Source organism: Brienomyrus brachyistius, chromosome 23 (assembly GCF_023856365.1).
Source record: "Brienomyrus brachyistius isolate T26 chromosome 23, BBRACH_0.4, whole genome shotgun sequence".
Taxonomy (NCBI): Eukaryota; Metazoa; Chordata; class Actinopteri; order Osteoglossiformes; family Mormyridae; genus Brienomyrus; species Brienomyrus brachyistius.
The window spans coordinates 9793266-9820541 of record NC_064555.1 but is presented as its reverse complement, the minus strand read 5'-3'; the positions used below and the strand labels follow the sequence as shown (position 1 = coordinate 9820541).

At 45.4% G+C, this 27276-nt stretch overlaps 1 protein-coding gene across 17 annotated transcripts in view; it reads right to left on the bottom strand.

The window, feature by feature from the left end:
* The window catches only part of ptk2aa (protein tyrosine kinase 2aa), an 83995-nt gene that overhangs the window by 43313 nt on the left and 13406 nt on the right, over nucleotides 1-27276 (bottom strand). For 3 of the 17 annotated variants that reach the window (XM_048993006.1, XM_048993007.1, XM_048993009.1), the window contains exon 1: nucleotides 3596-3816. The exons of 1 other annotated variant lie outside the window; for it this stretch is intronic. In XM_048993006.1, the coding sequence (XP_048848963.1) occupies nucleotides 3596-3707 (112 nt within the window). In that variant the 5' untranslated portion in view covers nucleotides 3708-3816. Of the gene's footprint in view, nucleotides 1-3595; nucleotides 3819-10081; nucleotides 10525-15651; nucleotides 15679-21624; nucleotides 21851-27276 lie in introns of those variants that run through there. 13 more of the 17 variants (XM_048993010.1, XM_048993011.1, XM_048993008.1 and 10 more) reach the window with 7 other exon arrangements.

The following is a 27276-nucleotide window of genomic DNA, read 5'->3' as shown; positions in this document are numbered from 1 at the left end:
GCTTCACTACTCCATTATAAAATCGAGTACAAGCGACTGAATGAAACTGACAAGCATGGTGCAGCTAAGCACGCATTTCACGACGTCTTTATCCCGCCTCACCACCGAACGGGCAAACCCTCTGAAAGCTCTGGAAAGTGCCCGGCGTCCATGAGCTGCATGCTACTATGCAGGACTCCATCAAATGACCAACTAGCTCCAACAGAACAAATAAAAATCTTACATGAACGGCTGCACGATATCTCATCGAGATTAAATGCCGCATGTGAAATAATCACCAGGGCTTTAGATGACTGGTGTAAACATGCCTGGACGTCGGCTTTTCCTTACTCTACAGACTTTCACTAATACCCACAATTTGGTAAGCAGATTAGTAGTATGCCTAAAATATTGATGGGAAGTGTATTGTAACACCCAAAAGTCAACGATCTGCATAAATTTGTTTATCGACAATATCTCCTTTTTAGCGAGATGATGTGGTTGCTGAGCTGGCCCTTTCCTCGCTGCCATTTCATCGCTTATCACTTCCATGATTTACCAAAACAGTGGGATGTGACTCGCTCCTCTAATCGAATTTTAATAAACATAAGGATATGCCAAATTTATATAGGTTACTAACATTTGGTATAACAATATGCTGCTTATTAATATTTTAAGCATACTGCTAATCTGCTTACTAAATTGTGGGCCGGTAGTATAAACTTCTATATACTGCCGGCATCCAGACAAATGTTTACTGTCTGTAAACAAATGATAATCTGTCACCTAAAGCCCTGATGATTATTGCGCATGCACCATACAATAACAACTGCATTGCGATATATCATGCAGCTCTAGTCAAAATGAAATAATATTTAATGGTAAAAGGTGTTTCTGCATCTTGTGTACTTTACAAACAATGAACAAAAGGTGACCATAACTGACGTGACCTAAACTAGTGTTGTCACAATACCATATTGTTTCAATATTGATATTAAGTTACGAATTTCTGTTTCAATAATTTTCTATACTGTTCCTAAAAAAGGGGGGAACTTTCAAATCTGATTATTGTGCTGTTTTTCCAAGTTTTTCATCATATTCGGGTCATTTGTGGGTGGGTCAGTTAAAATAAAACTTAAGCATAATAAGCTACCAAAAAAGCAGGTCGAGCTTCATTTTGTCTTTATTAATATTAGCGGTGCGAATCACTATCAGGTTTAAATAATCAGCGAGTGTGGACTACCTGTAAAATGGAGCCGCGCATTCCTGTGTATCATTGCTGCCGAGAGGCATTTCAAATCACTCTCACTTCATTCATGGGCACAGCAGGGCAGTGAACTAGCCAACTATCACTTGTTTGATTGAGAAATGTTGAGATGTTTGTCCAACAGATATCTGGCCAGGTCCAACAGAAGTGCGAGACACTTTAAAACAGAACTTACACAACAGTGCTGCTGTGTTTAGGGGCTCGTATTTTTGTCCATTTTATAGCCAAAATCTCTCTATATTTCACTTCCCCGTTTGTCAGTATGTTCAGGTATTGCTGAAGCCGCTGCCATCTCTTCTCTGAACCAAGTGGAAAAGGGCACTGCTCTCTCTGCTGCTGCTCTGTGTCACACAACACAATGTCACCGCTGTCAGACAGATTCCTTTTAGCCAGATCAAACACTCCATTTGCATAATAAAAGTACTGTTTTTTAAAAAAATACAAATTTGGTATTACACCGATTTCAAATCTCGAGTACCGTGGTTTTTTTTTTTTTACCAGGTAACCCTAACCTGAACCCAGGGCACATGCACAATCAAACACACAGCAAAACCTTAAAAGGGACCTTCAGCAACACTCAACAGCTCAAACTCAACTTGAAATCATTGGATCCACTTCCTGATACTCTCAAAGCCAAAGATCAGACTCTTGAATCTTAAGTTTATTCATGACCCAGTGAGACATGGAAACCAGTTACATGCATTAGTGCTGCGTGCTGTGACAAGCCTCTAGCGGGTCGGCATTTTAGAGCAGGTGGTCCGAAGAGAAAGTACTCTGATGCACAGACAGAAGTTTGTGAACAACGTCCCACCCCCTTCAGACAAACAGAGAAAGTCAGAAGGGAAACGGTACCAAAAAAAGATGGAAAAAATATAAAGACACGCTTGCATGGAGGAGAAGCTGGGAAGTAAATATGTCCTCATAAAGCAAGGAGGAGACCCACTGAAGAGCAGCATGAGAGAAGCAAGGCCTTTTTCTCTACAGTCAGCATTATCATCTGAGCGGAGGAGAGAGCAGAGGCTGCTAGATGGTGGCTGAAAACAGCACGTTTCTCACAGGGACCCCTGGCCCACTCTAGTGCCACTGTGCGGAATGTGGGCGCTGAGTGGATGAGGCCCATCCGCCGGACTCCCGGGGGAGGACTCAAACACGGAGCCAGTCAGGAACACGCTCATTACATTCATTTAATTCGTTTGGATTGGACAAGAGATACGGCCTGTTTGTAATGTTAACAGGGACTGGAGTTTTATCTACATCACATGATATTCCCATGTGGCGACTGGTGACGGCAACATGCCACACGTGAATTAACCCTGATGCGGAGCGAGCCCGGGGTAATCAAGTGAAGGATCCACTGTGACTGCGGTTTTACACTCAGATGCCACTTCTGTAACAGAACGGTAAACGCAGTTCGAATTTCACAGCTGTAAGGCCTGGCACGATGACACAGAGGCAAAAATACCACCTCACATTTATGACTGAAACAGCATAAATTAACCGCACTGGGAAAAAAAAAGCATCGTATTCTAGCTAGTTCAAATATCATCCAAGATAAACACATATATGGTGGCCCGCTTGTGTTAATGTGAAACCTTAAAAATAATTTGGGGACGTGTCGCAGAATGATCGAGTGCTATTTAAACCAGCCTAAAAATAGCACGTCCATCCCTAGAAGTTCTCACCGAAAACCATAAACGCCTCAGGTTACACCAATGGGCTTCTGCAGGCTTTGTGCCGACTGACCACGAGTTCGCTAGGCCAGTATCTGCTCAAGCCCCACTGAACAGGGATGCCAGCTTCCCTGATTTTACTGGGTTGTGTCCGACCGTGTGAGCTTTTGAGAACCTTCCGTCGTACGAGGCGTATGCCGTGAACTGCGGACAGAATTCCCTGAGAAATAGGGCCTCCTCGCCCCCCCGCCTTGTAAAGGGCGCCCGGCCGGACCACATCGAAGCAGCAGCCTGCTGGTACAATTAGTGCGTAGCCAGCCACACCCACCGAGCATGCAGCTGAAAAAACGACCCTGATTATAGTGGAGGAGTCGAGCTGCCTGTGAGAGGCTCATGGAGACGTCAGCGGGGAGACATGAAACGGTATCTCCACTGCGCAACCTTTATGAAAAACACAGGACGCCTCTCAATCCTAAGACAGCACACGGTTACAGGCACACGAAGACAGACAGCGCTCCCCCAGTCCCCAGCCCTGGTAAAGCAGAGCTGCGTCGATCACAAGAACACTGCCCTACTTCTCAGCCCTAATAAAAAAAAAACACGCTTACAGATTTAAAGAACACGACCATCCCTTCGAGCCTGGCGACAACGCGGCTATAGGCAGAGAACACGCTCCTACCTTTGAGCAGAAAGGGCCAGCAGGTGCAGGCCACCTTGGACTGACGTGCTGACAGGCAGCCATAGGCCTCAGAGTACATGAGTGGCGCGCTGTGGAAGCTGAGAGCCGGCATGCACGTCTGGTGCCGGGCCGCTCCAAGGCTGCGGGGCGGCTGTGAGCTGCTGCTAGTCCTCCTTTGCTTTTCCCTCCGCAGCTGAGCACCACACACCAGAGCGTGCACGCCTGTGCGGGTACGCGCGCACACACTCGCAGACACACGCACGGCCTGGCCTCTTTCCTGTGCCGTAACGTCACACGTCGGTTATCGCAGCGTCGCCTCCCGCCTGGAGCCTCCAGTGAGCGAGCCAGACCGCACCGCCAGGCTCCTGGCCTCATTCCCATCTCCTGTCAGTGAGACTCCAGGTACCCCGCCCCACAGGGGGAAGGGGTGGGGGCAAATTATGAGCCGGTGCTGCGTCACACAGCGATGCGCTGCCCCCGAGAAGAGGTACGCCAGCTGACAGCACAAACAAGCTCCGCGCGGCTCAGCGGGCCTAAGGCCAGCGGGGATGGCCCCGGCCTGTGGCCCTGCACACACCTGCCCTCCGGCCTGAGATCAACCCTTACATGGCTGCCCTAAATACCTGTGCATTACCCAGAAGATCTTTGTGCTGTGTCAAAGAAAAACCATGCGAGGCAGCTTCTTTAGAACTCAGACATATCACACCATTCTTTAAAATTCAAAGATTGTGATTTAATTTAAAGTAAAAAAATTACATATATCAGCAAACACAGAGACACCATTCCTTCTGCCTTCAACAATGTGTCTGAACATAAAAAAACATGTGTAGAGCAGCTTCACATCTGCTCTGCTTTCTAAAAAGGCTGTGTCCATTAATACATTAATCGAGTCGAGCTTTGATCAGTGATTCTCTTTCAGGGTAGCAGGACCCTTTAACGCTCTACTCAAGACAACTCTGCTCGGCTCACAGGGGGTATGACCATGAGCGAAACGTGACATATAGCACTGAGAAGACAGACGCGCAAGGCTACTGTGGGAACGGCACACCTATCGAAGACCAAACAAAATGGGGAGTGAAACACTGAAACGACTGGCCCAGAAGAGCTTGATTCAAAACAGTAAACAAAGCACAGGGTTGCCCGTTGGACAACAACAATCCCCGTAACGTAGTAATTAAAAAAAAAGTTCTACTATAAAGCGGCCACAAAAAGCCAGTCTTGAATTCTCAAAAACACTAAACCTAACAAAAACATGCCATTTAATGTCTTTAACAATAAACACCTTAGACATTCAAATAAACTTACAAAAAAAATGCAAATGGATATATCATACGTACACAGGCTAAGGAAACCATAATGAGCTGCACGTTTATTCTTGGTCACTGGTCACAGAGAAACATTTTAGCTCGCCAGACATGGTGCCAAGTTAGGCGTCTCTGCCGATCGGGTTGGCATGGTGCCATGGCAGCACAGGGCTGGTTCGCGTTGGCTCGGCCGGCTCACTGAGCACAAGGCGGACGACTCCGCCGGTCACAGCCCTGTTAATGGGGAGCAGCCATCCATCCTGATGTCTGACCAGGCCCACAAAAATAAACTACGCATTTAGCAAACACCCCCAGTCCCTGCTCAGGATACTGGGGGGCCCAACCAACTGAGCAGAAAGCCTCACACTAGCGCCACGCTGGCACCTGCTGGTCCTTGTCACCATGTGCTCCAGCTGGGGAGCTTGGGCACAAACACGAGCCCATAGGTCAGTGCCCCCGAAGACCACATGTCCATTGGTGCTCCTGCTGGTAGGCCGAGATGTCAGCAGAAGGCCGGGCAGTTAAATGAAAATGAGCATGACCTCCCCTCACACACCACCACGCCTGCTAATCAAGCCTCTCATCTCCAGCAATCACTGGAGGGATGCTCCAAGCACTTGAAACCATGACAACTGGTCTTACCAATGAAAAGCCCATCTTTACTCAGCGTGAGATTATCGCTCTCCTCATGTGTGATTTTACTTCAGACCAAAACAGAAGTGATATGTGCCAGACACACGAGAGTCAGCCAGGTTCTCGTAGAGGGAGCATTTTGGGTCAACTGGAACAAACCCTGGCTGGGCCTCTACCTTCTGACGTCCATCAACAGACACATGCGCATCAAGGCAAACTGGGGTAGCGATGGCGTTACCCTCCTTCTGCAATTCACCCTGATCAGTGTGCTGGTTAGGTACCCTATGCCAAGGGCACCAGGACTGAAGGCCCTGCCCTTGTTGTTGGGGAAGGGGCTACCGTATCTCTTGTTCCTACCCACTGGTCTGGCAAGCTACACATTCTACTCCGGTGAGCATCATGCCCACTACCAAAATATCAAACTAGCGCCGTAATAACATCTGCGCTTTGGTTCCCAAATGCTCGTGATTTACGTGGGGCGTTCTGGCAATTTGTGATGAGTCCATTGCATGTGAAGAGCAGGAGGCCTGCTTGAGATGGTGGAACCGGTGCCATCATTGTGAAAACAGAGCCCTTCTCTTGCTTTGATGGTGCCCCGAATGAATGGACGGCTCTTCAGCAGTGGGCCATATGCGGCAGCCTCAGATATTACCCAGGAGTCACCTGTAAAGTGGGGCATCAAAACAAAACAACCCCAAGGCTAATGGTTAAATTGGCTTTTAATGCAATGCCAGCAACCACGGCTATATTCATGGTGAGCAAATGGAGAGTAAAATGATTTTGGGCTGTTGAAAAGGACTATTTTTCTATAAACTGATTAGACAAGGTTAAACGACAGTGGTGGTATGGCGGTACTTGTTGCAGTTTAAAGTCTAACACTTTGTTTGGTAAATATCGTTTTTAGATTTATTTCAGTTCATGAGTCCATCCATCCATCCATTTTCCAAACCGCTTGTCCTACTGGGTGTTCATGAGTCCATTTTCATTTCAATTTTAGTTTGAGAACACTGGTCCCAACAAGCAAACATTTGTTACAATGGAATGAAGCATTTCAGAAATCAAAGAGGTAATGTTATTAATTTTAAAAAGTTGCATTGATTTAAATATTGTTTTCAATTAATTTAGTGTCGACATCGACTATCTCACTAATCGCAGCAGCCCTAAACAGAGTGAAAAGGTTAAAATGTCAGAAATAATTAGAAAGTGTTAAAACAACCTCAATAAGATGTTTAAGGTTAGTTTTCATTTCAAAATCTAAAGAAAGCCTCTGGCTCGACTTCACTAAAATCCCTGAAGAGCCAGGAAAGTGATTAATACACCGAAGGAGCTAAACACGCAGGGACTAATATGCAGGAGGACAAAACAACAAAACACGCCTAATCGTCAGAGGAACATGCAGGACATACAGGTGGATCTTCAAGCAAAAACCTGTGGGTCAGCCTGGCGAGCCCAGTACAACACCGCCTATAAATCACCTGGTCGCTCTGGTTTTAAAAACTGACTGTTTGTCAGAGTTTGTTAATAGTTATTATCCCATTCACTTCACCACACTCTCATTACATATCCATTCAACACAGGTTTCAGGTCAGATGGTGGCAGCAAAAACATCTGCTCATTACCAGGCACACCACAAAGACCTGGGACGTAGCTAACAGAACACCAGGCAATAACCGATATGGCAGCGCTATGAAAGGGTCTATCAAGCATTCTGCTGAAAACAAAATCCCTCGGAACGGCAGATTAGCAACCTGACCTTTCGCACACACACGGCACACAGCTTTCCCTTGTTTTCCGTCTTCATCAGTTTTCATTATTACTTTCATTGTAGTAAATCTGTAACCAGATATAAGAAAATCGCGCCGTTACGGCAGTGTAATTCAGACAGGCTGCTATTCTGTAAACTACAGTGAGGAATGGCGAGTACAGGCAGCATTCGGCCTCTGACGGGAGAGCATTTGAGAGCGTGGCAGGGCGCGCCAAGGCACCGGCTCCACTCACAGCTAACCTGATGGGGAGTTCAATGCGGTGCTAACAAAGAGCTGCTAATCACTGGACCTTCCGGCCTGGCTCGGGGTCATCTCCAGCCAGGAGCTCTCCCACGCCGTGCTGCGCCGCTTTCTCCTCCCTCACCCCTCACAAACACACAGAAATGCACTTCAGAGCAGAAATCCGACCTCTGCGCCGTCAAGATTTAAAAGCACATTAACTCATTTTTCGGAAGACACCATTTTTACACAGCACGACTCTCCCTCAATGTCATTTTTTCAGGGTTACCGAACGGCATCCCCATAAGGTTTGAAAAAACACAAAATGTACAGGCAACCACATAAACATACACAGAGCCAAATGGAACACGCAAAATCAACCCAGCAAACACGGAAACAGCTGGTTTTCCAGCTCGGGAAGGACGGCCCATAACACAAAGAAGGGCATTTTGGTTGATTTACAGGAGCTTATTTTCCAGGTTGGCAAACTTAACCAGAAGGTTCCTCAGACACTAATAGACAAACACGAAGGGCTGAGGCAGACCAACATCTCTGCTGTGGGAACCCGATAGTGTTCAGTAGTGCTTCTTTCTAGGACTCAGCACTGCACAGGAAGCAGGGGCGTCCAAATTCTAATACACTAGCTAGCTGGGCACCGCGGGCAGCCGGGTCGAGTCCTGTCAGCATATCCAACATCCTGAGGGGGGGGGGAGAGATCCACTGTCCTCTACAAAAAGCATGCAGGCTACCTAGCCACTATCCACCCGTAAGCTGGTCTACATGCATCACACACAGAAGAACCTGCTACATATAGGCCTAGATATTCCAGCCTGTTAAGCCCGGAAGAAGCCCTTTGCACCCGCTATGTGACCAGAGTCCATTAGCAGGTAAGCCAACACGTCCACCTCCCATAACTGACCAGAAGACAGGCAGGAAAGAGAGAGAGAGAGAGAGAGAGAGAGGGGAAATCTCTACGCTAGCAACGGTAAATCTATAGAGAGTGAGAAGCCCCTGCCCCAGGCATCAGGGCTGACGGGGTGCCGTGAGCCTGAAGAGACGGCGGGGATCTGCTAGCTGACGCCTCATCGGGAATGCCGGCAACATCCTCAGGGAAGCACCACGCACAGGACAGGGATGCAAACCCCACGTCTTCAAGGACACATACAGATGCACAGAAGAAAACAGGAAAGATCCATTTGCGCCACTTAATTTTAATTACCATTTTAAATCAATCATCAGAGAATGAGCTGATTCCCCAGAAACTCCTGGCATGTCATTAACTCATTCAACACCAAGACTTAGTAACCAGTGGTCTGTACTAAGAAACGGGGTTATTGGCTTATCGGGGTAACTTGTCGGATTTAAGGTAGCCTGGGCAAAATGCAAGTGAACGGATATGAAGTCCATTTAAACTGTGCTACCTTAAATCCGACAAGTTACCCCGATAAGCCAGTAACCCCGCTTCGTAATACAGGCTGCAATTATTTTAGTTTGTCCGATTTTCATTTTTTCATGTCAGAGGAAGCGTGACTAACGACGTTCAGCACCGACCATTAGGACGCACACCTGCTGTGCCAGTGTTACGTAAAACCTGTCTGTCAGAGTGGACCTGTCCGCTGTAGCGCAAGGTAATACGTGAATCAGAGGACCGAAGAGTGGGAGGCAGGGACATGCCCGTCACAGGCAGTAAGACAGGGCACTGCCCTGCACAGACTGAAGCAGTGAAATTCAGTTCCTGTACTTTAGGGTTTGATAACCACGGTCAGCAATAACCAGTCACACGGCGCCGCTCAGTGCCACACGATACCAGAAATGCACCAGAGGCCCCACAGGAAATCCTATTCCTTCGTTAATCACCATTTACATTTTATTGCTTAGTTACCTCCAAGCATCCAAAGTTATACAGATTTCTATGCCGTATTTTAGCATTTTAACACGTCGCCATCCTGAGCCACCACGCTACGTGGTGCCCTCCTAGCTTTAGCACCAGATAAATGAGAAACGAGGCGCGTAAATCCCGTTTATTGCACATTGACAGTGAAAATTACCAGAAAACCCAAACCAGCTGTGGTCCCACGGTCAGTAATGGGTCTGTTTGATAGGAGAACGCAACAGACCCATCACCCAGGTACAGGGATCATTCTCTCCACAAACAGAAACCTGGCACCAGCAATGAGGCAAAAAAAACATACAAAAGACCAATCATAAGCTCCTGCTGTCCTGTACAGAAACATAAGTCTCCTCCAGACAGAAACAGACTGATGTGACCCTGTGGAGAAAAGCATTTTTTTTTTTACTGTACTTTCAGAATGACCTCAGCCACAGTTTCTGCTCGAAACAAAAGTGTGGACCGAAGGACAGCGGACAATCTGAGGATAGATGGGCAGTAGGGATAGGAGTGCAGGCCTGCAGTAGCTCCATGAAGCGACGATTATAAGCCAGGGGCATTGGGTATGCTGCCAGCAAGTCCCCCGCAGCAGAGAAATAAACAGCGACTGCGAAGGACACCAGCAGAGGGTGGAGGATGAACTGCAAAGAGGCAGGAAGGCACGAAGCACAGGTACCTGGAGCCCAGCACTTGGGGAAAGGGCTGCAGCCGCTTGTCTCCATGGGGACGGCCTAAGCCCCACCCCCAGCCCGACCCCAGCCGCAGCCCTCTGACCCTGGGTGCGGGGCAGTCCTGGGGGTAGAGAGTCACAGCAGCAAGGCTGGGGACTTCAGGGCGCGTCACGGGGCATGACGAGAAGGTAGCGCGCTGCTAGAAGTTCCCCCACCACTCTTCCCCTTCCCGACTCGCTCTTCCCAAGGAAAACGACTCAGGGCAGATCCCCTGCCAGGGGCATTCCTCCAACTCCTAATCCAAAGTGGCATCAGTAGGAGGAGACCGAGGGTGGGGTGGGAAGAAAGAATCAGCTCCTCAAGGACAGAAAACTCCCAGACTCAACAGATATCCATCGACTCCTTCAGTCCATATCGAGAGCGAGCAGCTGTTACATGCGAATCAACCAGGAAGGCAGGCAGTGTGAGGACAGAGTGACTCAGAGAAAGAGAGAGAGGGAGCAAAAGAGGCGGGGGGAGGCTGAGTGAGTGAGTGCGAGAGAGAGAGAGAGAGAGGGAGAGAGAGACACACACACACACACACAGACAGGGAGGGAGGGAGACCCTGTGTCCACCGCCTCATTCAGGAATTGAGGAAGGGTGGGCTACTAACAAAGAAGTAGGGGGAGGAGGAGGGCGAGTGGGGGTATTAGAGAAGCACCCTCATTAATATGCTAATCTCAGCTTTGCTCCAATTCACAGCCTGCTCGGTGTTTACCAAACGGACAGGGCATTTTCCATAGCCGAAAGGGGCTGCAAACCAAGGCTGACCCGGCTCATGTCTGCCAGCTAGTAAACCACCCCTGGCCTCAGGCACTCTGCCGCCCCTTCAAACAACGAGCTTCTGCCAGAGCTCCACCTGCTGTAGTCGCAGAGCGCCATCTCTGATCTCCACCTCAGACCGCCCCCAGCTGTGGTTGTGCTAAAAAGCCACTGTAAGCATGGCAAGTCGATCAGGCAGCTCCACATTAATAACTTGTGTCTTCATTTACTGGGGCCCGTCTCCCAACAACATTAAGCACTCCCTGCAGAGCAACATAAGGGCCTCCCCTCTGTGCTCCTCGGAGGAGCTGATGTTCCGGTGAGTGGGCCTCAGCATTACAGGTCAGATCTGCCACAATGGCAGGTTCAGGGGCACGTGCTCCCAGGTGGGTGACATTGGCGAGATCACGCATCAGGGTAATGACACTCTATTCTCTGTCTTCATTCCATAAGACAGCACTGCATAGTTCCCGGGGAGTGTGTACCTGCAGATTAAAGGTCTCCCTTATTACCAATTTGTGTTTCGCCCACCTTAATATCCTTTTTATACCAAAAGAAAAAACAATTTCCACTAGATTTCCTTAAACGATTTGAAATGATCAGATCAAGAGAGCAAAAGTAAGATACGTGTGACAAAGACTGAAAGTGTGGCCGACTCCTAACCACTCCTTCAGCCTGGTAAAACCTCACACCTAAATGGTTAACATCATACCTCACGGCCTGGGCTCTGGCCCCAGCCAACATGCCTGCGTCAAACAGGACTGGCGAGATCCCCCAGCCTCACACACAGCCTGAGCAGTTCCATGTTACAGACAAACAACCATAGCATCAAGTCTGTAGTTTGAGCCTCTCTCATGCAAAAGCTGTTACCATGACATCCTGGGATGAGGATGCAAAACCCTACATTGCCAATGTGAATTATTCATAAAAGGGACTGAAATGTAGTACTTGCCAATAGCAGACATTGTGTAACAACCCTAAAATACATACAGACGGACAATCTCCTTGGAGACACAGGACCAGTCCAGCCCAATTCTGCATTATTATACACCCCAGGCTCAAGTGGTGCAGACCCTCACACCTCCCCAGTCATTACACTTGTGCTGGAACCTCCCAAGTCCCAGTGAAGGAGAATCCGGATTGTCTGCATAACAGACAGTTATGCAGTTATCTGCACCTGGAGGAAATCCATGCAACACGGAGAGGACGTGCAAACACACAGGGTGGGGGGCTGGATTCAACCCCCTGAGCCTCGAGCTAAGCAGCAACAGTACTACCCCCAAAATAAAATATTTCATTATATTTCAGTACTAGATTCTGGCCTGTAATAGAAACATAATTAGGTCTGGAGCCTATCCCAGTCAGCATAAGGATGTTAGTCCTTCGCAGGGAATACAAGAATAGGTTTTTGTACATAACACATCCACTATTTGAACAAGTGCAGCTTACCTCCTGGCCAGAGGGGGCAGTGTTTCAGCCATATGTTCCTTCTGGACACAGGTACAATGAAGCTCGAGGGACCTGACACTGTATGAATAAGGGTCATGAGCACGTGGTCTGTTCCCACTCTATCATCACACCAAGGCAGGAACCAACTCGCCGTTTCTGGCTAGTACAAGGATGAAGGTTCTTCATTTCCATTTGACTGGACATTAAACATTACAGCAGTTACCTTAATGAACAGGCCTCAGATCTGTGAGCAGAAACCATTTGTTTTTGGCAAATCAGGAACCTGCTTCACTGCTCAGCATGCATCAATGTATCTATATAGGTCTCATGGCCCATTTAGCAGAGCTGTATCGAGTAAACACAATAGAAGAGAAGCTGAAATTCCCCCAATGTCAGAAACAATTAAGCACATTATTGAAAACCTTTGCAATGGCCCTAAATTACTACTCACCAGTTAAATGCCAAAAGGAAAGCCTACCAGTCCATTGCTATACCATCTAAAACCTATGTCATCAGCTTAAATGAATGTACAAATGTACAAATGATGCGCAAGGTGCCTGCTCAAACAGGAGGAGCAATGAGTTTGTGGAGGTCAGCTCCAGAACGGCCACAGCTGTGCTTGTAGCTATAAACATGACACCACAAAGACAGGAACCCAAGGCCATAACAAAAGGACTAGAAAACAAAGGAGGCTACCGGGTGCCCCGGAGACCTGATGTGCTCCTCTCAAAACCTCACATTCAGCCCACCATCTCACTCAACTGACTTTCAAGCTGTCATTTACATACCAAGGGACAGCAATAGGACAGGGTATGATTCAGTCCTTTCGCCGAGTCCTAGGGCTGCATAACATCAGATCATGATTTCCTCATGGTTATACGTGCATGCACAATAATCACTACAGCTTTAGACGACGGTTAAAACGTTTGTCCAGACGCTGGCTTTTTGGTACAATACGGACATTTACTTACACCCACAATTTGGTAAACAGATTAGTAGTATGTCCGTTATATTAGTGGGAGGTGTATTGTGATACCCAAAGGTTAATAATCCGCATAAAATTTGTTTGTCCACAATATCTCCTCTTTCAAAAGATGCTATGGCTGCTGAGCTGTTCCTTTCTTCACCGCCACTTCAGTGCTTATCGCTTCCATTATATACCAAAACAGAAGTATGTGACGTGCTCCACTAACCGAGTTTGATAACGCATAAGCATACGCTGAATTTATATAGATTACTAACTTGCGTGAAGCTTGCTACAAAGCCAGGGTGCAGAGATATGCGAGCTTGAAACCCATATTTATTTTCATTGTCATTAATCGATCCAGCAGCCTTCCAAACTGCATATGATTATAAGTGCAGCTTCTCTGCACAACCACCCAAGTCCCTGGTGTCAAACAGAAAGGCTTATCAAAAACACTCAATCTAACCAGCTGTCTCCCTCTGATATTGATGCCAAGATTCATGGGTAATACCGGTCAGGTACAAGGTTGCTTTCAATTTCACCTTCTTATGGAAATACCACGTTTTTATACATCCACTGTGTTTCAAAAGAGCCTTAAATGAAAAAATGTTCTGAATTTTTTATGCCGCTTAAGCAAAGCTAAGGCGCTTCTCTGAATCTTCTGCTTAGTATTCAGCTAGGAAGGACAGCCTTTTATCTCTCAGAAAAAGGCAAATCAGAACAATTAACACAGACAAGCGCATAGTGACCACCGTGAATAATTAATCAACCACATGGCCATGAGATGTGATGATATGAAAGGAATCAAAGTGGGCAAGAGAATTTCCCTGAAGCGACATACAGAAACAAACATAAATCCTCGGCCTCACCTTAGATAACTCACAAGTGTGTTTGCGTGTTTATAGTTAAACACCAGCTTCAACATTGAGCTTTTACACAAAACCTCCGCCTCTTGCGGTCTGCCCCACCTTTCCAAACACTTGTTAATCATAACTGCAGTGTGTGTGTGTGTATATATATATTAAATTGCAACCACAGTTCTACTGGAGCCAGAGACAGACTTCCCTTTTCGGGCCAGAAAATGGAGAACAAATATTCTGATTAAGAGCGTAACCTTCAGAATACACACAATGGCCAACATTAAACTGTCGATCTATATCACTCGTTCTTGAGCTGCCGTCTCTCCCTCCATCTGCCAGGGGATTCATAAACGTGACCGTCAGCATGATCTCACACAGTATGTCCCAGGGAAGCAGCATGAGCTCCAGAATTTGCGCTGAAGATTGTTGTAGTTTTTCTCTGCTAGCATTAGCAGACTCCAATTTCTCTGCACTATGGTGTGTCTTTAGATGTTTGATCAAATTGCTTGCGTTAAATGACGTGCCGTTCCTTCCTCCTCTTGACACTTTAGTAGAACAGAGCTTACAGTCTGCTTTACTTCTGTCGTCGTCTCTTATCTTAAAGTACGTCCAAACTGCTGACATCCTCCACATATACTTGCCAATTTGCCAAAGTCGGTGTTCTGGTGCATTTATCCTTCCCAAATGTTTCTGGTTGACAAATCTCTTGCTAGATGCAAAAATCTGATTGGGCAGCACAAAAAAAATGCAGCAGCTTTGACTTTTAACATAAAGTTGCAATTAAGTGGTACCAGTTCTTGGTATCAGACAATTTTTACAAGAACGAGTATGAGCACATGAGCGTAGCATCGGCCCCATACCCGATACCGGTATCAGTGCATCCCTAAAAATAATGTGCTGGACATTCAACAAAGACAAGCTGACATACAGTGCTACAGACTGCGGTCATCTAGCAGCACATCTTCTGAAGCCCCTTCGATCGCCAATTACTTCAATCCTTTACAACACCACTGGTAGAAGACCAGAATATTCAGCTTCAAAAAGTTTAGCAGGAGACCAGTGTACCGTTCAGATGCAGTCACTTCTACTTCTGTGGTACTCGCATCAATTAAGGTTCTTAAATGTCGATTAGAGTGGCAGCAACTTGGCCTTTTCAACTAATTTCAAAGAGAGATCATGCTCACAGACATCATTTTGAATGTCCCTGAAAACCGAAGCACTTCACAGTAGACTTTCGTCTCCTGGCCCTTTTATAAACAGCAGCCGAGGTTGGAGAAGCCCATTAGTCACACTCACTGTTCTCGGACTCAGAAACCCTCGTCATACCTTATTTCAACATCATATCAATCCCCACGACAGGATACTGTTTTCATTAATTAAAGAGCTTTAGAAACATGTGCTGATTTACGTCTTTTATAGGAAACCTGAACTTTTTTATACGTTGATAAAATGACCAACCTAATACATACTGCATATTTCAAAATACCTTCAAGGCACTTACCTGTGTAGTAGGAAATTCTTGAAATATCTGTGAGCGAGAGAGAGAGACAGAGAGAGAGAGGTCAGCTGTGTATCACTTTCCGCCATTTTAAAACATCTAGGTGAATCACTGGGCTACACTGGTACCAGAGAGACACCTGGGAGCAGATGCAGGATGACGGGCAGCCGGCTCTCTGCCAGCACCTTGGTCAGGGGGAGTCAGTGATTTACAGAGCAATTAGGCAACGGAAACTCAGCCCTCCCCCCCTCCCCCACCTCAGTATGGCAGCCCTGAAAGGGATACAGACAGGAAGGACTCGGCTCCATTTCAGGTTGCAGTTACCGATAGGGGTTATTCATTTAAAAGCCAAATCCAAGCTGCAATATGGGCTGATAAGACAAACAGTGCTTCATTAAAATAGGCCCCAGCTTGCAAAAAGCAAATTAATAATGTTCATAACTCTCCGCATTTTGTGTATCATCACCCAGGAGATGACAACCATACCAAGAAGCACCTCGCGTATGCCAAGATCACAATTCAGCTGCATCAAACAGATAAGGATTCTATATGATGCACTACATAATCATACATATTTTCATATTTGTACAGCTGTAACGCAGTGATATACTAGTGAGTACTCTGTCATTTGTAAACACTTTCCCCAAATAGTGAGCTGAAGTGAAACCAGACTGAGGATTAACCGAACATGAGAAAGATGAACAGCAATAAAGGGCATCGAAAAGGTATGAAACGAGAGAGAGAGAGAGTATGGGAAAGATAATAATGCAGGTTCACCAAAGCCCAGAAAGGGCAAAGCCAAAAGTAATCAGAGAACTTTGAAAATAATTAGAAAACAAAGTCTTCCAAAAATATTAACAGAAAAAAAGACAGTTAAATTATGTTTAATATAAACACTATTAACACATTGCCTGAGTCTGACTTAACCCTGAAATGAAGGACAGCTCTGGAAATAACCTGCTTTGGCAGGTGGCATAGAGTCTGTTACGGCTTCCAGAGTACTCAAGCTATCACAAGAAGTTACTTCCTTACTGGTGATCCAGTACAGGATCTAAAGTGGGCACGTCAGAACTAGAAACAAGGGGTTTACTGGAAGCTGCAGAGACAGGGTTACTAAGCGGCTGTTGTTCCACCCCCAGCCATCACATTTCTGCACCACGTCTGTTTTGAATAGCCTCTGAAGACATCTGGTCTGCAGCACAACAGCCTGGTTACATACTGGTCTTCAGTGGAGGCTATCAAATAAGGAGCAGTAAGTGTCCAAAGAGCAAAAGGCTATAGCAACTACAGCTGAAAGTTTTACATCTGCCACCCTCGCAAGATTTAAAACGCTATACTTTATATTCCATAATTTTGGTCTGTATAAGCACAATGAAATAGTTATTAGCTAGAAGGACAGCTGTCAGACACAGGTCCACATGGCTAATCCCACCTTCCACCTTAAGCACATACATCAAGTGTGATGTCACAGGCTTGACCTTTGACCTCTTTTTGCATTTATTAGGATGCAAATTCTTTGATTTCCTCACTGCACTCCCTACAAACTTCAACAACAAGCTTGTGCATTGAGCATGTGAACTATCACTTTTCAGCTTCAGCACGTAAAAACACTTTACAATGGTAAAATATCCTACTTAAGCAAACCAATAATACTCAATTTGGAGGGGGCAAGAGAAACTGGAAGCTGATGGGTACCAAAGCTGACCTCATTCCGGGCTCAAGGGATTAAAACCAGCTCTGCGGTTCTTTTCATAAAGTGGGGCGGGGCAGGGGGAGGTTGTTCTTTATTAGACTGGTCATGCTGGGCTACATATGCTAGGCTTTCATGTGGCCCACATGGAGGTCAGGCTGGTTGGGACGTCACACTTCTGCTCCCAACCTCACAAAAGCCTGCATGGCAAACACCTGCCAGTCTGCCTGCGTGCCCGGGGGCCTTTGAACGGGACACACTTATCGACTTGGGCATTTTCTCATTCATTTAGCCTTTGAGGAAATAATATGGGGGGTGTAAACCCGGCTCAAAGTGCAGCTTCTGGAGCAAGAATGGAGACGATACGTAGCTTAACTGCAGCCTGGGATTTGCAAAGATCGATGTTTCAAAAACAGTAGGCGAGGTGGTGGGGTACTGCCACAAAACCCAAACAGGCAGTAGATCATGTGTCTGGTATTTTATCTTGGAATATACATCAAACAGGAGATTAAGGACTACTGGTGCAGAAACAAGAATATTAATGGAAAGAACATTGACAGGCATTACTGACAGTGTACAGAGCGAAAGACATCAATCTGCCAGAATAAGGAAACCGGTGATAGTAACAGTACCTGATTGTACCTAATAACCATATATTCTCACTCATTAAAGCTGTACAACGTAACTGTTAAAAGTGTATTTTAGACTTAAAAGGTTTAAAAAAAGCCTTCCAAATTTCCAAAAGGGTGAAGAATGCTGTAATGGGACTATTTTAAATACAAGCCCAACAATTATGCTCCAGGATAATTACACACGTTTCTGCTGGAAGAGAGAAAAACACTGTGCACACTTGAGCGTGTCCAGCTCACAAGCAGGAGATATGCAATCAAAGCATTTTCAGCCCTTTCATTCATACTGAATGAGTTACATTTTTTTCCAATAGAGAAACGCTGTGAGTACAGCAAGGCTACTGGTACTTCACTGTCAAACACTGGGATGGCCTTCTCCTTTTTCCTGCCCTTGGGACTGGTAAAGGGAGGCAGGTCTGTGTGAAAATCCTGTTGACAAAGTGGATCCCAAAATCCTAAACAAGTCAGGACAAGATAATTCAGTTTGAGTACAGCTTTTGAACCACAAGTCCTTACTGATTGACTGGATGACCTTAACATCACGATTGGGATTAGTTAACCAAACCAGTTGACCCTTTCCAATTAGAATAGGACTTCCTCACTGGCTAACCAGAAAGACTATACGTTTCACTGTAAAACCGCTACCATTTAACTGCAAAAAGCCTCTGGAAAACAAGTATCCAAAGCCACAGAGTATTTTATCTGTAGGTCTGCAGTGTCGGTCTACGCAGCAGGAAGGTTGATGTACAGCGCTTGCCTGGCAGGGCCCTGACCACAGGGCCACAGCGACGCTAAGCGGTGCCATGTAATTCCTCTTCTGAACGGCTCCTGGTGCCATTGATCATAGGCCGCCTTTCTGGATGATGGGGAGCAACTCCTCGGTATCTCGGCACACAGAGTTGGTACGAGTTCCAGCACGTTTCCACAAGTAAGAAGAAAACAGGACTCTTTGGACCGCCGTTTACACATGAACGCAATAAAGACCTATTCCGGCTTAGTTTTTATTTTCTGGATGCCGATTAGTCTGATGACTTTCACTTCTGGTAACACAACTCAGTGGTCATTATCAAGGCAAGTAAATCAAGGATATTAAATGGATATTGCAGCTGTGTTGATACTACAATTAATTGAACTATGTTTATATTTTTCCACAGTGCTGCACTGATACTTTGAACCCCTGCATCGAAACTTCTGCATGTCGTCATACCCATCTCTCCATTTCAATTAGTGTGCTGCGATAGCTATGTAATGCCTATAGATGGCAGTAGCTGCGAAAGGCCAATAAACATCACATAGCTTCTCCAATACCTAAGATGCACGAATCTCATGGCTTGAATATGAGCAATGCAGTTTGTAAGCTGTGCAAGACCAAAGTGAAAAATCACAATAAATCAATCTAAGCATCATACTGAGGTATTCACATAGGCCATCAAGCACAGTGACCCACTGCAGCCTGGACTTGCATCACTGCAGTGATCCGTTTTATCTGCAGCATGCAACCTTATAGCACTGCAGAGAACAGCAGCTTCAGAAGCACGTGAAGCACGTCACAGCCCCCGCTCTCTCATTCTTAGACGCCGCTTAATCACCCAAAACCGTACGATGAGGTCGGCATCAGAGGATAATGCAGCTCTTTAGATAAAACAAAAGTCCCCTAACGTTTGTGTTTTACAAAAAACAAATTAAGAGCTTTCGGTAATGAATATATGTTCGTTTTGCAACAAAGCAACTCGCAAGTAAAGCAGACATTTTATTAAATTTGCTCCTTTTTTAAAGTGCGGCAGTATCATTATTTCAGCCTGTTTTGAGCATTGACCACTGTGATCTAGTTTGTGCTGTCGTTAAGAAATGATGTGCGATGTCGAATTGCGACGCTTGGCATAACGTACCAAGCCTTTCAGAATATAGACTGCAAAAATGCTTAATAAGATGCAGTTCAGGGCAATGCTACCTTAATGTGCCGTGTTTTTTCCACTCAACTCCCAGGTCTGAAGTGTGCTAGTCGACCGGTACAGACTGCCATCTCACAGCCAATGCCGCCCACCACCGCTGAGATAATCTGTCTTCGACCCTGTCCAGGCCCGGCTTACGCCGGTGCGGGGCCATTGCGAGACAAAGGCCCTGAGGCTGTAGGCTCTGTTGGGGCACACGCTGCAGCGCAGAGCGGAGAAAGCCGACGGCCTGCGGGGGTCTAACACCTGCCACGCTATTCTCTCTCCCCATCTCACACAAACAACCCCATAATCATAAATAACATCCAGCACTTCTATTTTGTTAACAGGCCGACATTTTGACATCTATCATCATGAAGCCGTTCGCTCTGCCCATGCCGTTTTCTCTCCCCTTCTCTCTCACTCACACCTCGCACGTATCCTAGGCACTCAGAGGGACGGACACAGAGCAGCACGGGTGTATGGCTGTGTCCTAGGACACCATGCTGGGGATCCTGCAGATGGAGTGCGTGGAGAGGCCATACTGGGGGCGCTTCTTGGGGGAGAAGCACATGAGCTCCCGCCGCCAAATGGCCAAAATATCCTCCGGAGCCATATACATTAGTATCAATACAGGACAGAGCAGGTGAAAAGATCTGCTGTGATTATCTCAATACTGCAAAAGTATGTTTATATAAAAAAAAATGTAAAAACTGTTTACCTAACCTACAGTATTAATGACATCTCTACACATCACTGGATGCGTAATAAGATCTTAATTATTTATAGTATTTAAATCATTTAAGTTAAAGAACATGACATATGGGATGAAAAAAGTGGAAAGAATGAGTAATGTGTAAAGACTTGTTAAAATTACAGTCCTCACGTACCCAACACCTGCTAACTCAGCAGCTATCATCCATGCGTCATTAATAGACAACAATAAAGGCTGTATTAAAAATTAATAAAAAAACAATGTAATGAACCAGGAATCAATCTAACTGATCTGTAACAGATGCGCGGCAAACTGCATTAGTTGCATGTTAATGTGCATATTTTGAAAATAACATTAATCATGCAACACATGTACTGAGTGACTGACATAAAAGTAAAATGGGAAAAATCAGATCTGCAAACAAAAACTTTGTGAATAAATTTTAAGCCAAAATACTAAATACACACAAAAAAGTCATACAGAACTGATTGTTCTACATGTAATCTGGAGTAGACTCAAGAATATTGTTTTTAGACTATTGTTACCTTAATACAAAAATGGAATTTAAGTACAACAGGTAAAAATCTCCCTTATAAAGGCACTACCCCTCACTGCATTAGACAGGAAGGGTTACAGTATACTTCAAGTAAGTACAGCAATTGTATAAGCATGACAACATTGCCATTAACAAACAAGGGCTTAAATCTTCCAGTTAACACATAATAAAACATGTACATTGAGGTCCTAAATTACCTCCGACATGTTGCTCACTACCACTATAGTACAAATTCACTCCCATTTTTGAAATATCAACGTTTGAAACAAACAGCTGAAGTGTTCCCTGCACCAAGCCGATCTGCAGAAAACGGTAAAGTTAGCACTCTTGGACAAACAGCCAGCAAACCTACTATACATCACCCTACAAACACCCAAGCTGCCAGGACAACAGGACACCAATACGGCAAAAAGAAAAGAAATTTTTCAAAAGCGCACAAATAGAGGCACTCTCACCATGATATAGTCCCTCCATTTAAAAGGCTAACTGGTCCACCAACAAGCTCTGAAAGCAGTGCGGAATCCTGCAGGGTCCTCCTTCAACGTCTTTGTTAGCCTCGCTGATGTAAAAGCGATTTCATTTTCTGTCCAGGATCGTGGCAGAGTGACAGAGGGGTGGCAGGCAGAGTGGCCTGTGCTGATTCAGACGCGCACACACCGCGAGCAGACGAACTCCAGACCAGAGGCAGAAGAAATGAGAGTAGGGAAGGCAGGGGGGGGGTCTTTGTCTCTCATTCAAAGCTGGAAGAGGAGGGGAGGGGGAGAGGAGGGGAGAGGGAGAGGGAGAGAGAGAGAGAGAGAGGAGGGGAGTACAGGGACTGAGCAAGCAAGGGAAGGAGGGAAAGAGAGGGAACGCAGGAGACAACGTAAAACAAAACAAAAGCAATCGCCTGCCTGATGTTGGATGCCCATCAACTGAGACACAAGACAGGGTACATTAATCCTTCACTTCAACTGAAGCTTTAATGGCCACGACAAAAGAGGCAACTTAACAGAAGGGCAATTAAACCATTTCATGGAGTGCAAACAAAAGAGAAATCAAAACTTAGAGAAGAATCTAATCTTCGGATTAGCTAAAGGCAACCAACCTATGCAGCGTTTCCCCTCAACTGACAGGCAAAACAAGTGTGGGATCAAACAGGGAAATGGTGAATCCTAAGAACTACACAGCAGCTTTTGAGCGTCAGAATGTATTCTACATGTCTTAAAACGGAAAAAAATATTACAGTTAATAATAGGACATGTATATCCTATCTTCTGGAATAAATCATTGTTCTAAAGCCACATGTAACATTATACTCCAGCACATGAATACTGCAGGCCTTGTCTACCCCCAAGGAGAGAAAAAAAACATGACGCAAAGTCTGAAAGATGCTTTGTTGTCTTCAACGGTGAAAACATAAATGATGGGGCCGCTTGATGTGAGACATGAGCTCTGCTTCCGATGCAGTAAAGTTCCGACACACACACAGTTACAGAGCAGGAACAATGAAGAAAACAGGGCTTTATGTAACATCTTGCAGAACCTGAGCCTGCCGATTGCTGCAGTGAGATTTCATGTTTATTACCAGCAGCACTACAGTGGCATTTGAGACCTAATATTAGCCAAAGGGAGCTCTTACTCACCTAGCAGTCCAGAAAGCAACATATAAAGCATATTTCGTCCAGAAATAAAAGCTCATTTCATTCCTCACAGGCAACACAGAGTGTGTCCAAGAAAAATTGTACCGTGTCCGATATTACACAGGGACACTTTACTTCAAAGTCTATGAACAGTAAAATTTAAGCTCAAGAGCTCCAGACCATGCTAAACCCACACAGGACAAGTGGGTATGGAAAATAGATGGATGGAAACTCTTAGCATTTCCTTGATCTGAATATCAACACCACTGCTCATAAACCAGTGTCCACCGTTCTTAAACACTGTTCCTAGTAATGGGTCCATAATGCGCTCATTTCATGAATCCTTGATGCCATACAAAGAAAGAGCAATAAAGGGGGGGGCACAGAACCTGTGACAACTACAATCAGAATCAAAGTCACACAAAATGAACCAATTTCAGTTGATTTCAAGCTCATCCAGACATCTCAAACACACAGGGATGTTGCTTCCATGTGGGGATATCACCTCTGGGGCCACAGGGAAAACTATTCACTGTGGTCACATCAAAGTGAAGCCCCTGGAAACAGCCTGTACCCCTTGAAAATAGCCCACACACTTCCTATGCTTCCACTAACCAGCTGTGTGAGAAAAATTAAATCGCATCCTATGGTTTTCCTCACATCCTACGACGGGTTTGTTTTTCCACTTCTGCTTTCCAGCAGATAACTGGAAAAAAATGCAATTTTACTGTCCACCAATTAATCTTCCACCAAATCTACTTTTATAATGATTTCATTCCAGAATTCAAGCAGCTAGCCACAAGAAGGAATAGAACTTTCTAAAAGTTACACACCAGGATTATCCAGTCTATTCACCGTTAATTAACAACACCCATCACTGTCAAACCATTACTAAAGACCCTCATTTATTTCGGAACCAGGGTATAACCATTATTATACATACTTTCACATATATACAAATCTACAAACCATAAACACATAAGCACTGTTCTTCTGAGCACTAAATAATGCATTTCACTGGGTCTTCTTTCACTCCAGATCATGCACAGGATGTACTAAAGATATTTGCTTTTAAGGACAATGTCATATCATAACGAATTTGTTTATCTGAAGTTTCATTTTCAGGTGCAGACCATTCCTTTAAAGCAAGCTCACATCAGAGCAGCAGTCATGTAAAGAACACCGCCACTGTCATCTGAAGGTGCAGTACCTGGGCTCCGGAATCCATGACACTGAAAAAGGAACAATTACACGAAAATGTCATCATCAGGCAGGCAGACCTGTGTGAATCCTCCATGGGACAAAACTCCCAAATTACCAGCTTCACCTCACATTGTACACTTGCAGACGCCCATGCAGTTAAAAAAGGATTAACTGATGATTTTACCACAATAAAGACAGGAATCAATATTATGTTAAAAGTGCTCTTCCCCATACTAAAATTAAATTATTAAATCAAAACAAGACCTCTGATATGAAACAGTTTCTCACTGCAAGAGAGGGCCCGGATGACACTAATGCAAAACATGAGGAAAAACACACACACACACACACACACACACACACACACACACACACACACACACACACACACACACACACACACACACACACACACACACACACACACACACACACACACACACACACACACACTGCAGCAGCTGGCCAGAAACATGTCTCTTGAGACTCACTGTTGAGCAAAGCCAGTCTCTCACTTAAGAGCAATCAGACAATCAAGAAAATGCTTTTGGATTTTGGTGCGATAAAAGGGCAAGGCATGTAGCCAGGACACTGGATGAAATGCGGCGTTCACAAGCATATGCAAACAGCCTTGAATTAAATCCATAATTCATCCGCCTGACTCTTTCCTTCAGGGAAGGTGCAACCAGGAAGTTTTATTCAGTCTGAGGACATTCTGCGAAGGGCAGAGGAGCTGGCAAGCTATTCTGCATTGATGGCACTGCGTCAGTGGCTCCTCAGCCACTCGGGGCCACCCAGACACGAACTTAACGGTCACATTAGCAGTAGGAGGGTGATACATGGCTTTACCAACTCAGACATAAGGAAACCCCAGGAGACTGGAGAGAAGGACAAAAAAAAAAGAGGACACAGAAGCTATCCCTAAGCTCACCACGCCTCGTCTCCAGCACCATCAAAAGACAGATCGCAATTAGCTTGGCCAGAATGACACAGTATGAACACAAATGAATAATTAAAACAAAAAAAACTGTGTGTGACATGCTGAGCTCCACATCAAACTGGCTAAAGCAAAACCAGCGGCAGAGGGCCGTCCTGTTTCCTCAAACTGAGCCCTGAATCCATGCAGCCTCCTTCCTGATTGTTTGCCAGAGACCAGTGATCTTACAGATCTGCACGGATGCATGTGAACGTTCAGCTTTCGGCGCTGCTCACGTTGTGAGGTTATTTGTACAATGCGTCACATAGCCAGCACTCCGCTGGTATTCTCATGCATCTTAAATCAGAACACTGTGTTTCCTATTGTGTCGTCATTACTACTGCATCTCATCAATGCACAAGAGTCAGAGCACTTACTGATTGTGTCCCTGTACTGAAGCTTTGTTTGTTTAATACATCCATTATTCGCTCTGACATGTACTTCAGGACAGAATCTGCCAAAGGAGCTAATGTAATATGCACATTTGCTACAGCAACCAGGAAAGCTACTCTCAGAATGTACTTCAATTTATCAATGTGGTTAAGACCTTCAAATGCGAGTTAATTTTAACAATACACAGATGTTAACTTCCCCTCTACAGGACTCCAATCCCCCATCCCCAGATCTGCCGGTCTTTAAGATCATGTCTGAAGGAAGTGAGATACATCCTTTCTGCAAGTCGGGGTCTCAGCAGCTGTTAAAGCATCTTTGTCTCAGCAAGTGCCCCCTTGGTGGACACAGGAAGTAAAATAGTGACATGTTAATTGCGCTCCTTGCCTCCCAGCTGGCTCTCTTGAGCGTTCTCTTGAGAAGGGAGCCCCCATACAGTGTGTCAGCATTATACGCATACAGAGAACCTTAGAGCATCGTACAAAGACCACCATACTGAAGCACCACGGGAATGTCTCTCTCCCTACTACAGTGGACAGGCATAGGCGACTGGATGCTTACCCAGAATCATGCAGAGAACCTTCTCATTGAGCATCTTCACCTGACACCTACACTGCTGACGCTCAGTTTGATTAGAGATCTTCCTCAGTGTGGTCATTCAGGTGCAGCTCAAGGAAGGCCAGATTGTTAAGAACACCGTTTGTAAGTAGTTTGCATGAGGCTTTGCAGATTTTAACATCTTTTAATATTTCCAGTGAGTTCACCACAATTTTCCTCCTGCAGTTTTATGCAGAAAAGAGGATTTTCTTATTATCCCAGGATTAAATCCCTTCAATTTTGGCCCACAGCCTTAAACCCTCGTTCATTTTAAGACTTATTATTAACTAAAGGAAAATGGCAACAGCGTCTACCGCTGGCTCCATCTGTGCTCCAGGGGTCTGATGGTCACAAAACCGTACTTTCATTCATAAGACAACAGTGACTCCTCTAACCCCATCAGCTGAGCTTCACACCATTAAAAGAAACAGCTTAACATTCCATTCATAGTTCCAGTGCTTTGACAAGCGGCAACATTCAGCTCCAAAGCTCCTTAATAAAACACTCCCCACAGATTATAAACCCAGGCATCGACACTGCATGAGTTGTTCAGAGTGTTACATCTATGTCTTTTAAACACTGGCATTCGAACGCTCCCATCAAAAGCCTCGACAGTGAGAAAAGTGTGGATGATCCCTTCATGTGTATGGATGAGAGAGTGCAATGGGGGGGGGGGGGGGGGGGTTTCCTCCTGGGGAAGCTCTGCTTAGGTATGCTTGTAAGGCGTCCTTTGAAATTGCGTGCAACGCGACAGACGCAAGTGATCCCCCTAGTGGTTCAGATCCTGTAATTAATCTCATTGTTAGCAACAGAAAGGCACTGTAGACCTTAGGATTGACTTCATGTTACATACATGATGGTATGAGGCTAAAGTAGAGAGTCGGAAACCTGTTGGCCAGCGAGCACCTTTCCCCTGATCCTTTGAAAAACCTTTTATAGTCAGAGCACATATACAATTCTGACTAATAGCAGAAGGCAATTACTTGCCTGGTTTTAAAAAAAAAAAAATCCTCCAAGGGAAAGTACAGATTTCGATACCAAATCCGACTCCCCAGTCTTCCCCGAAATGTTAGCGGGGACCCAGCTGCACAGAAACATTTACATCACGGTATCACTTTTAGTCATGCAGATGTCATCACCCTCCTTCCCATTCGATGGTGCTGATTCAATCGGCTGTAATGGTATACAGTGATTTAGAAAAGCCTCCATAAAACATGAACAAAGCTCTAATTGTTTGAAAGTCCTGCACTGATCAGGAAGCACATAGAGGGTGCAAAGCCCAAACAACCTGAAGCAGGGCATGCATCTCAACCTGAAGT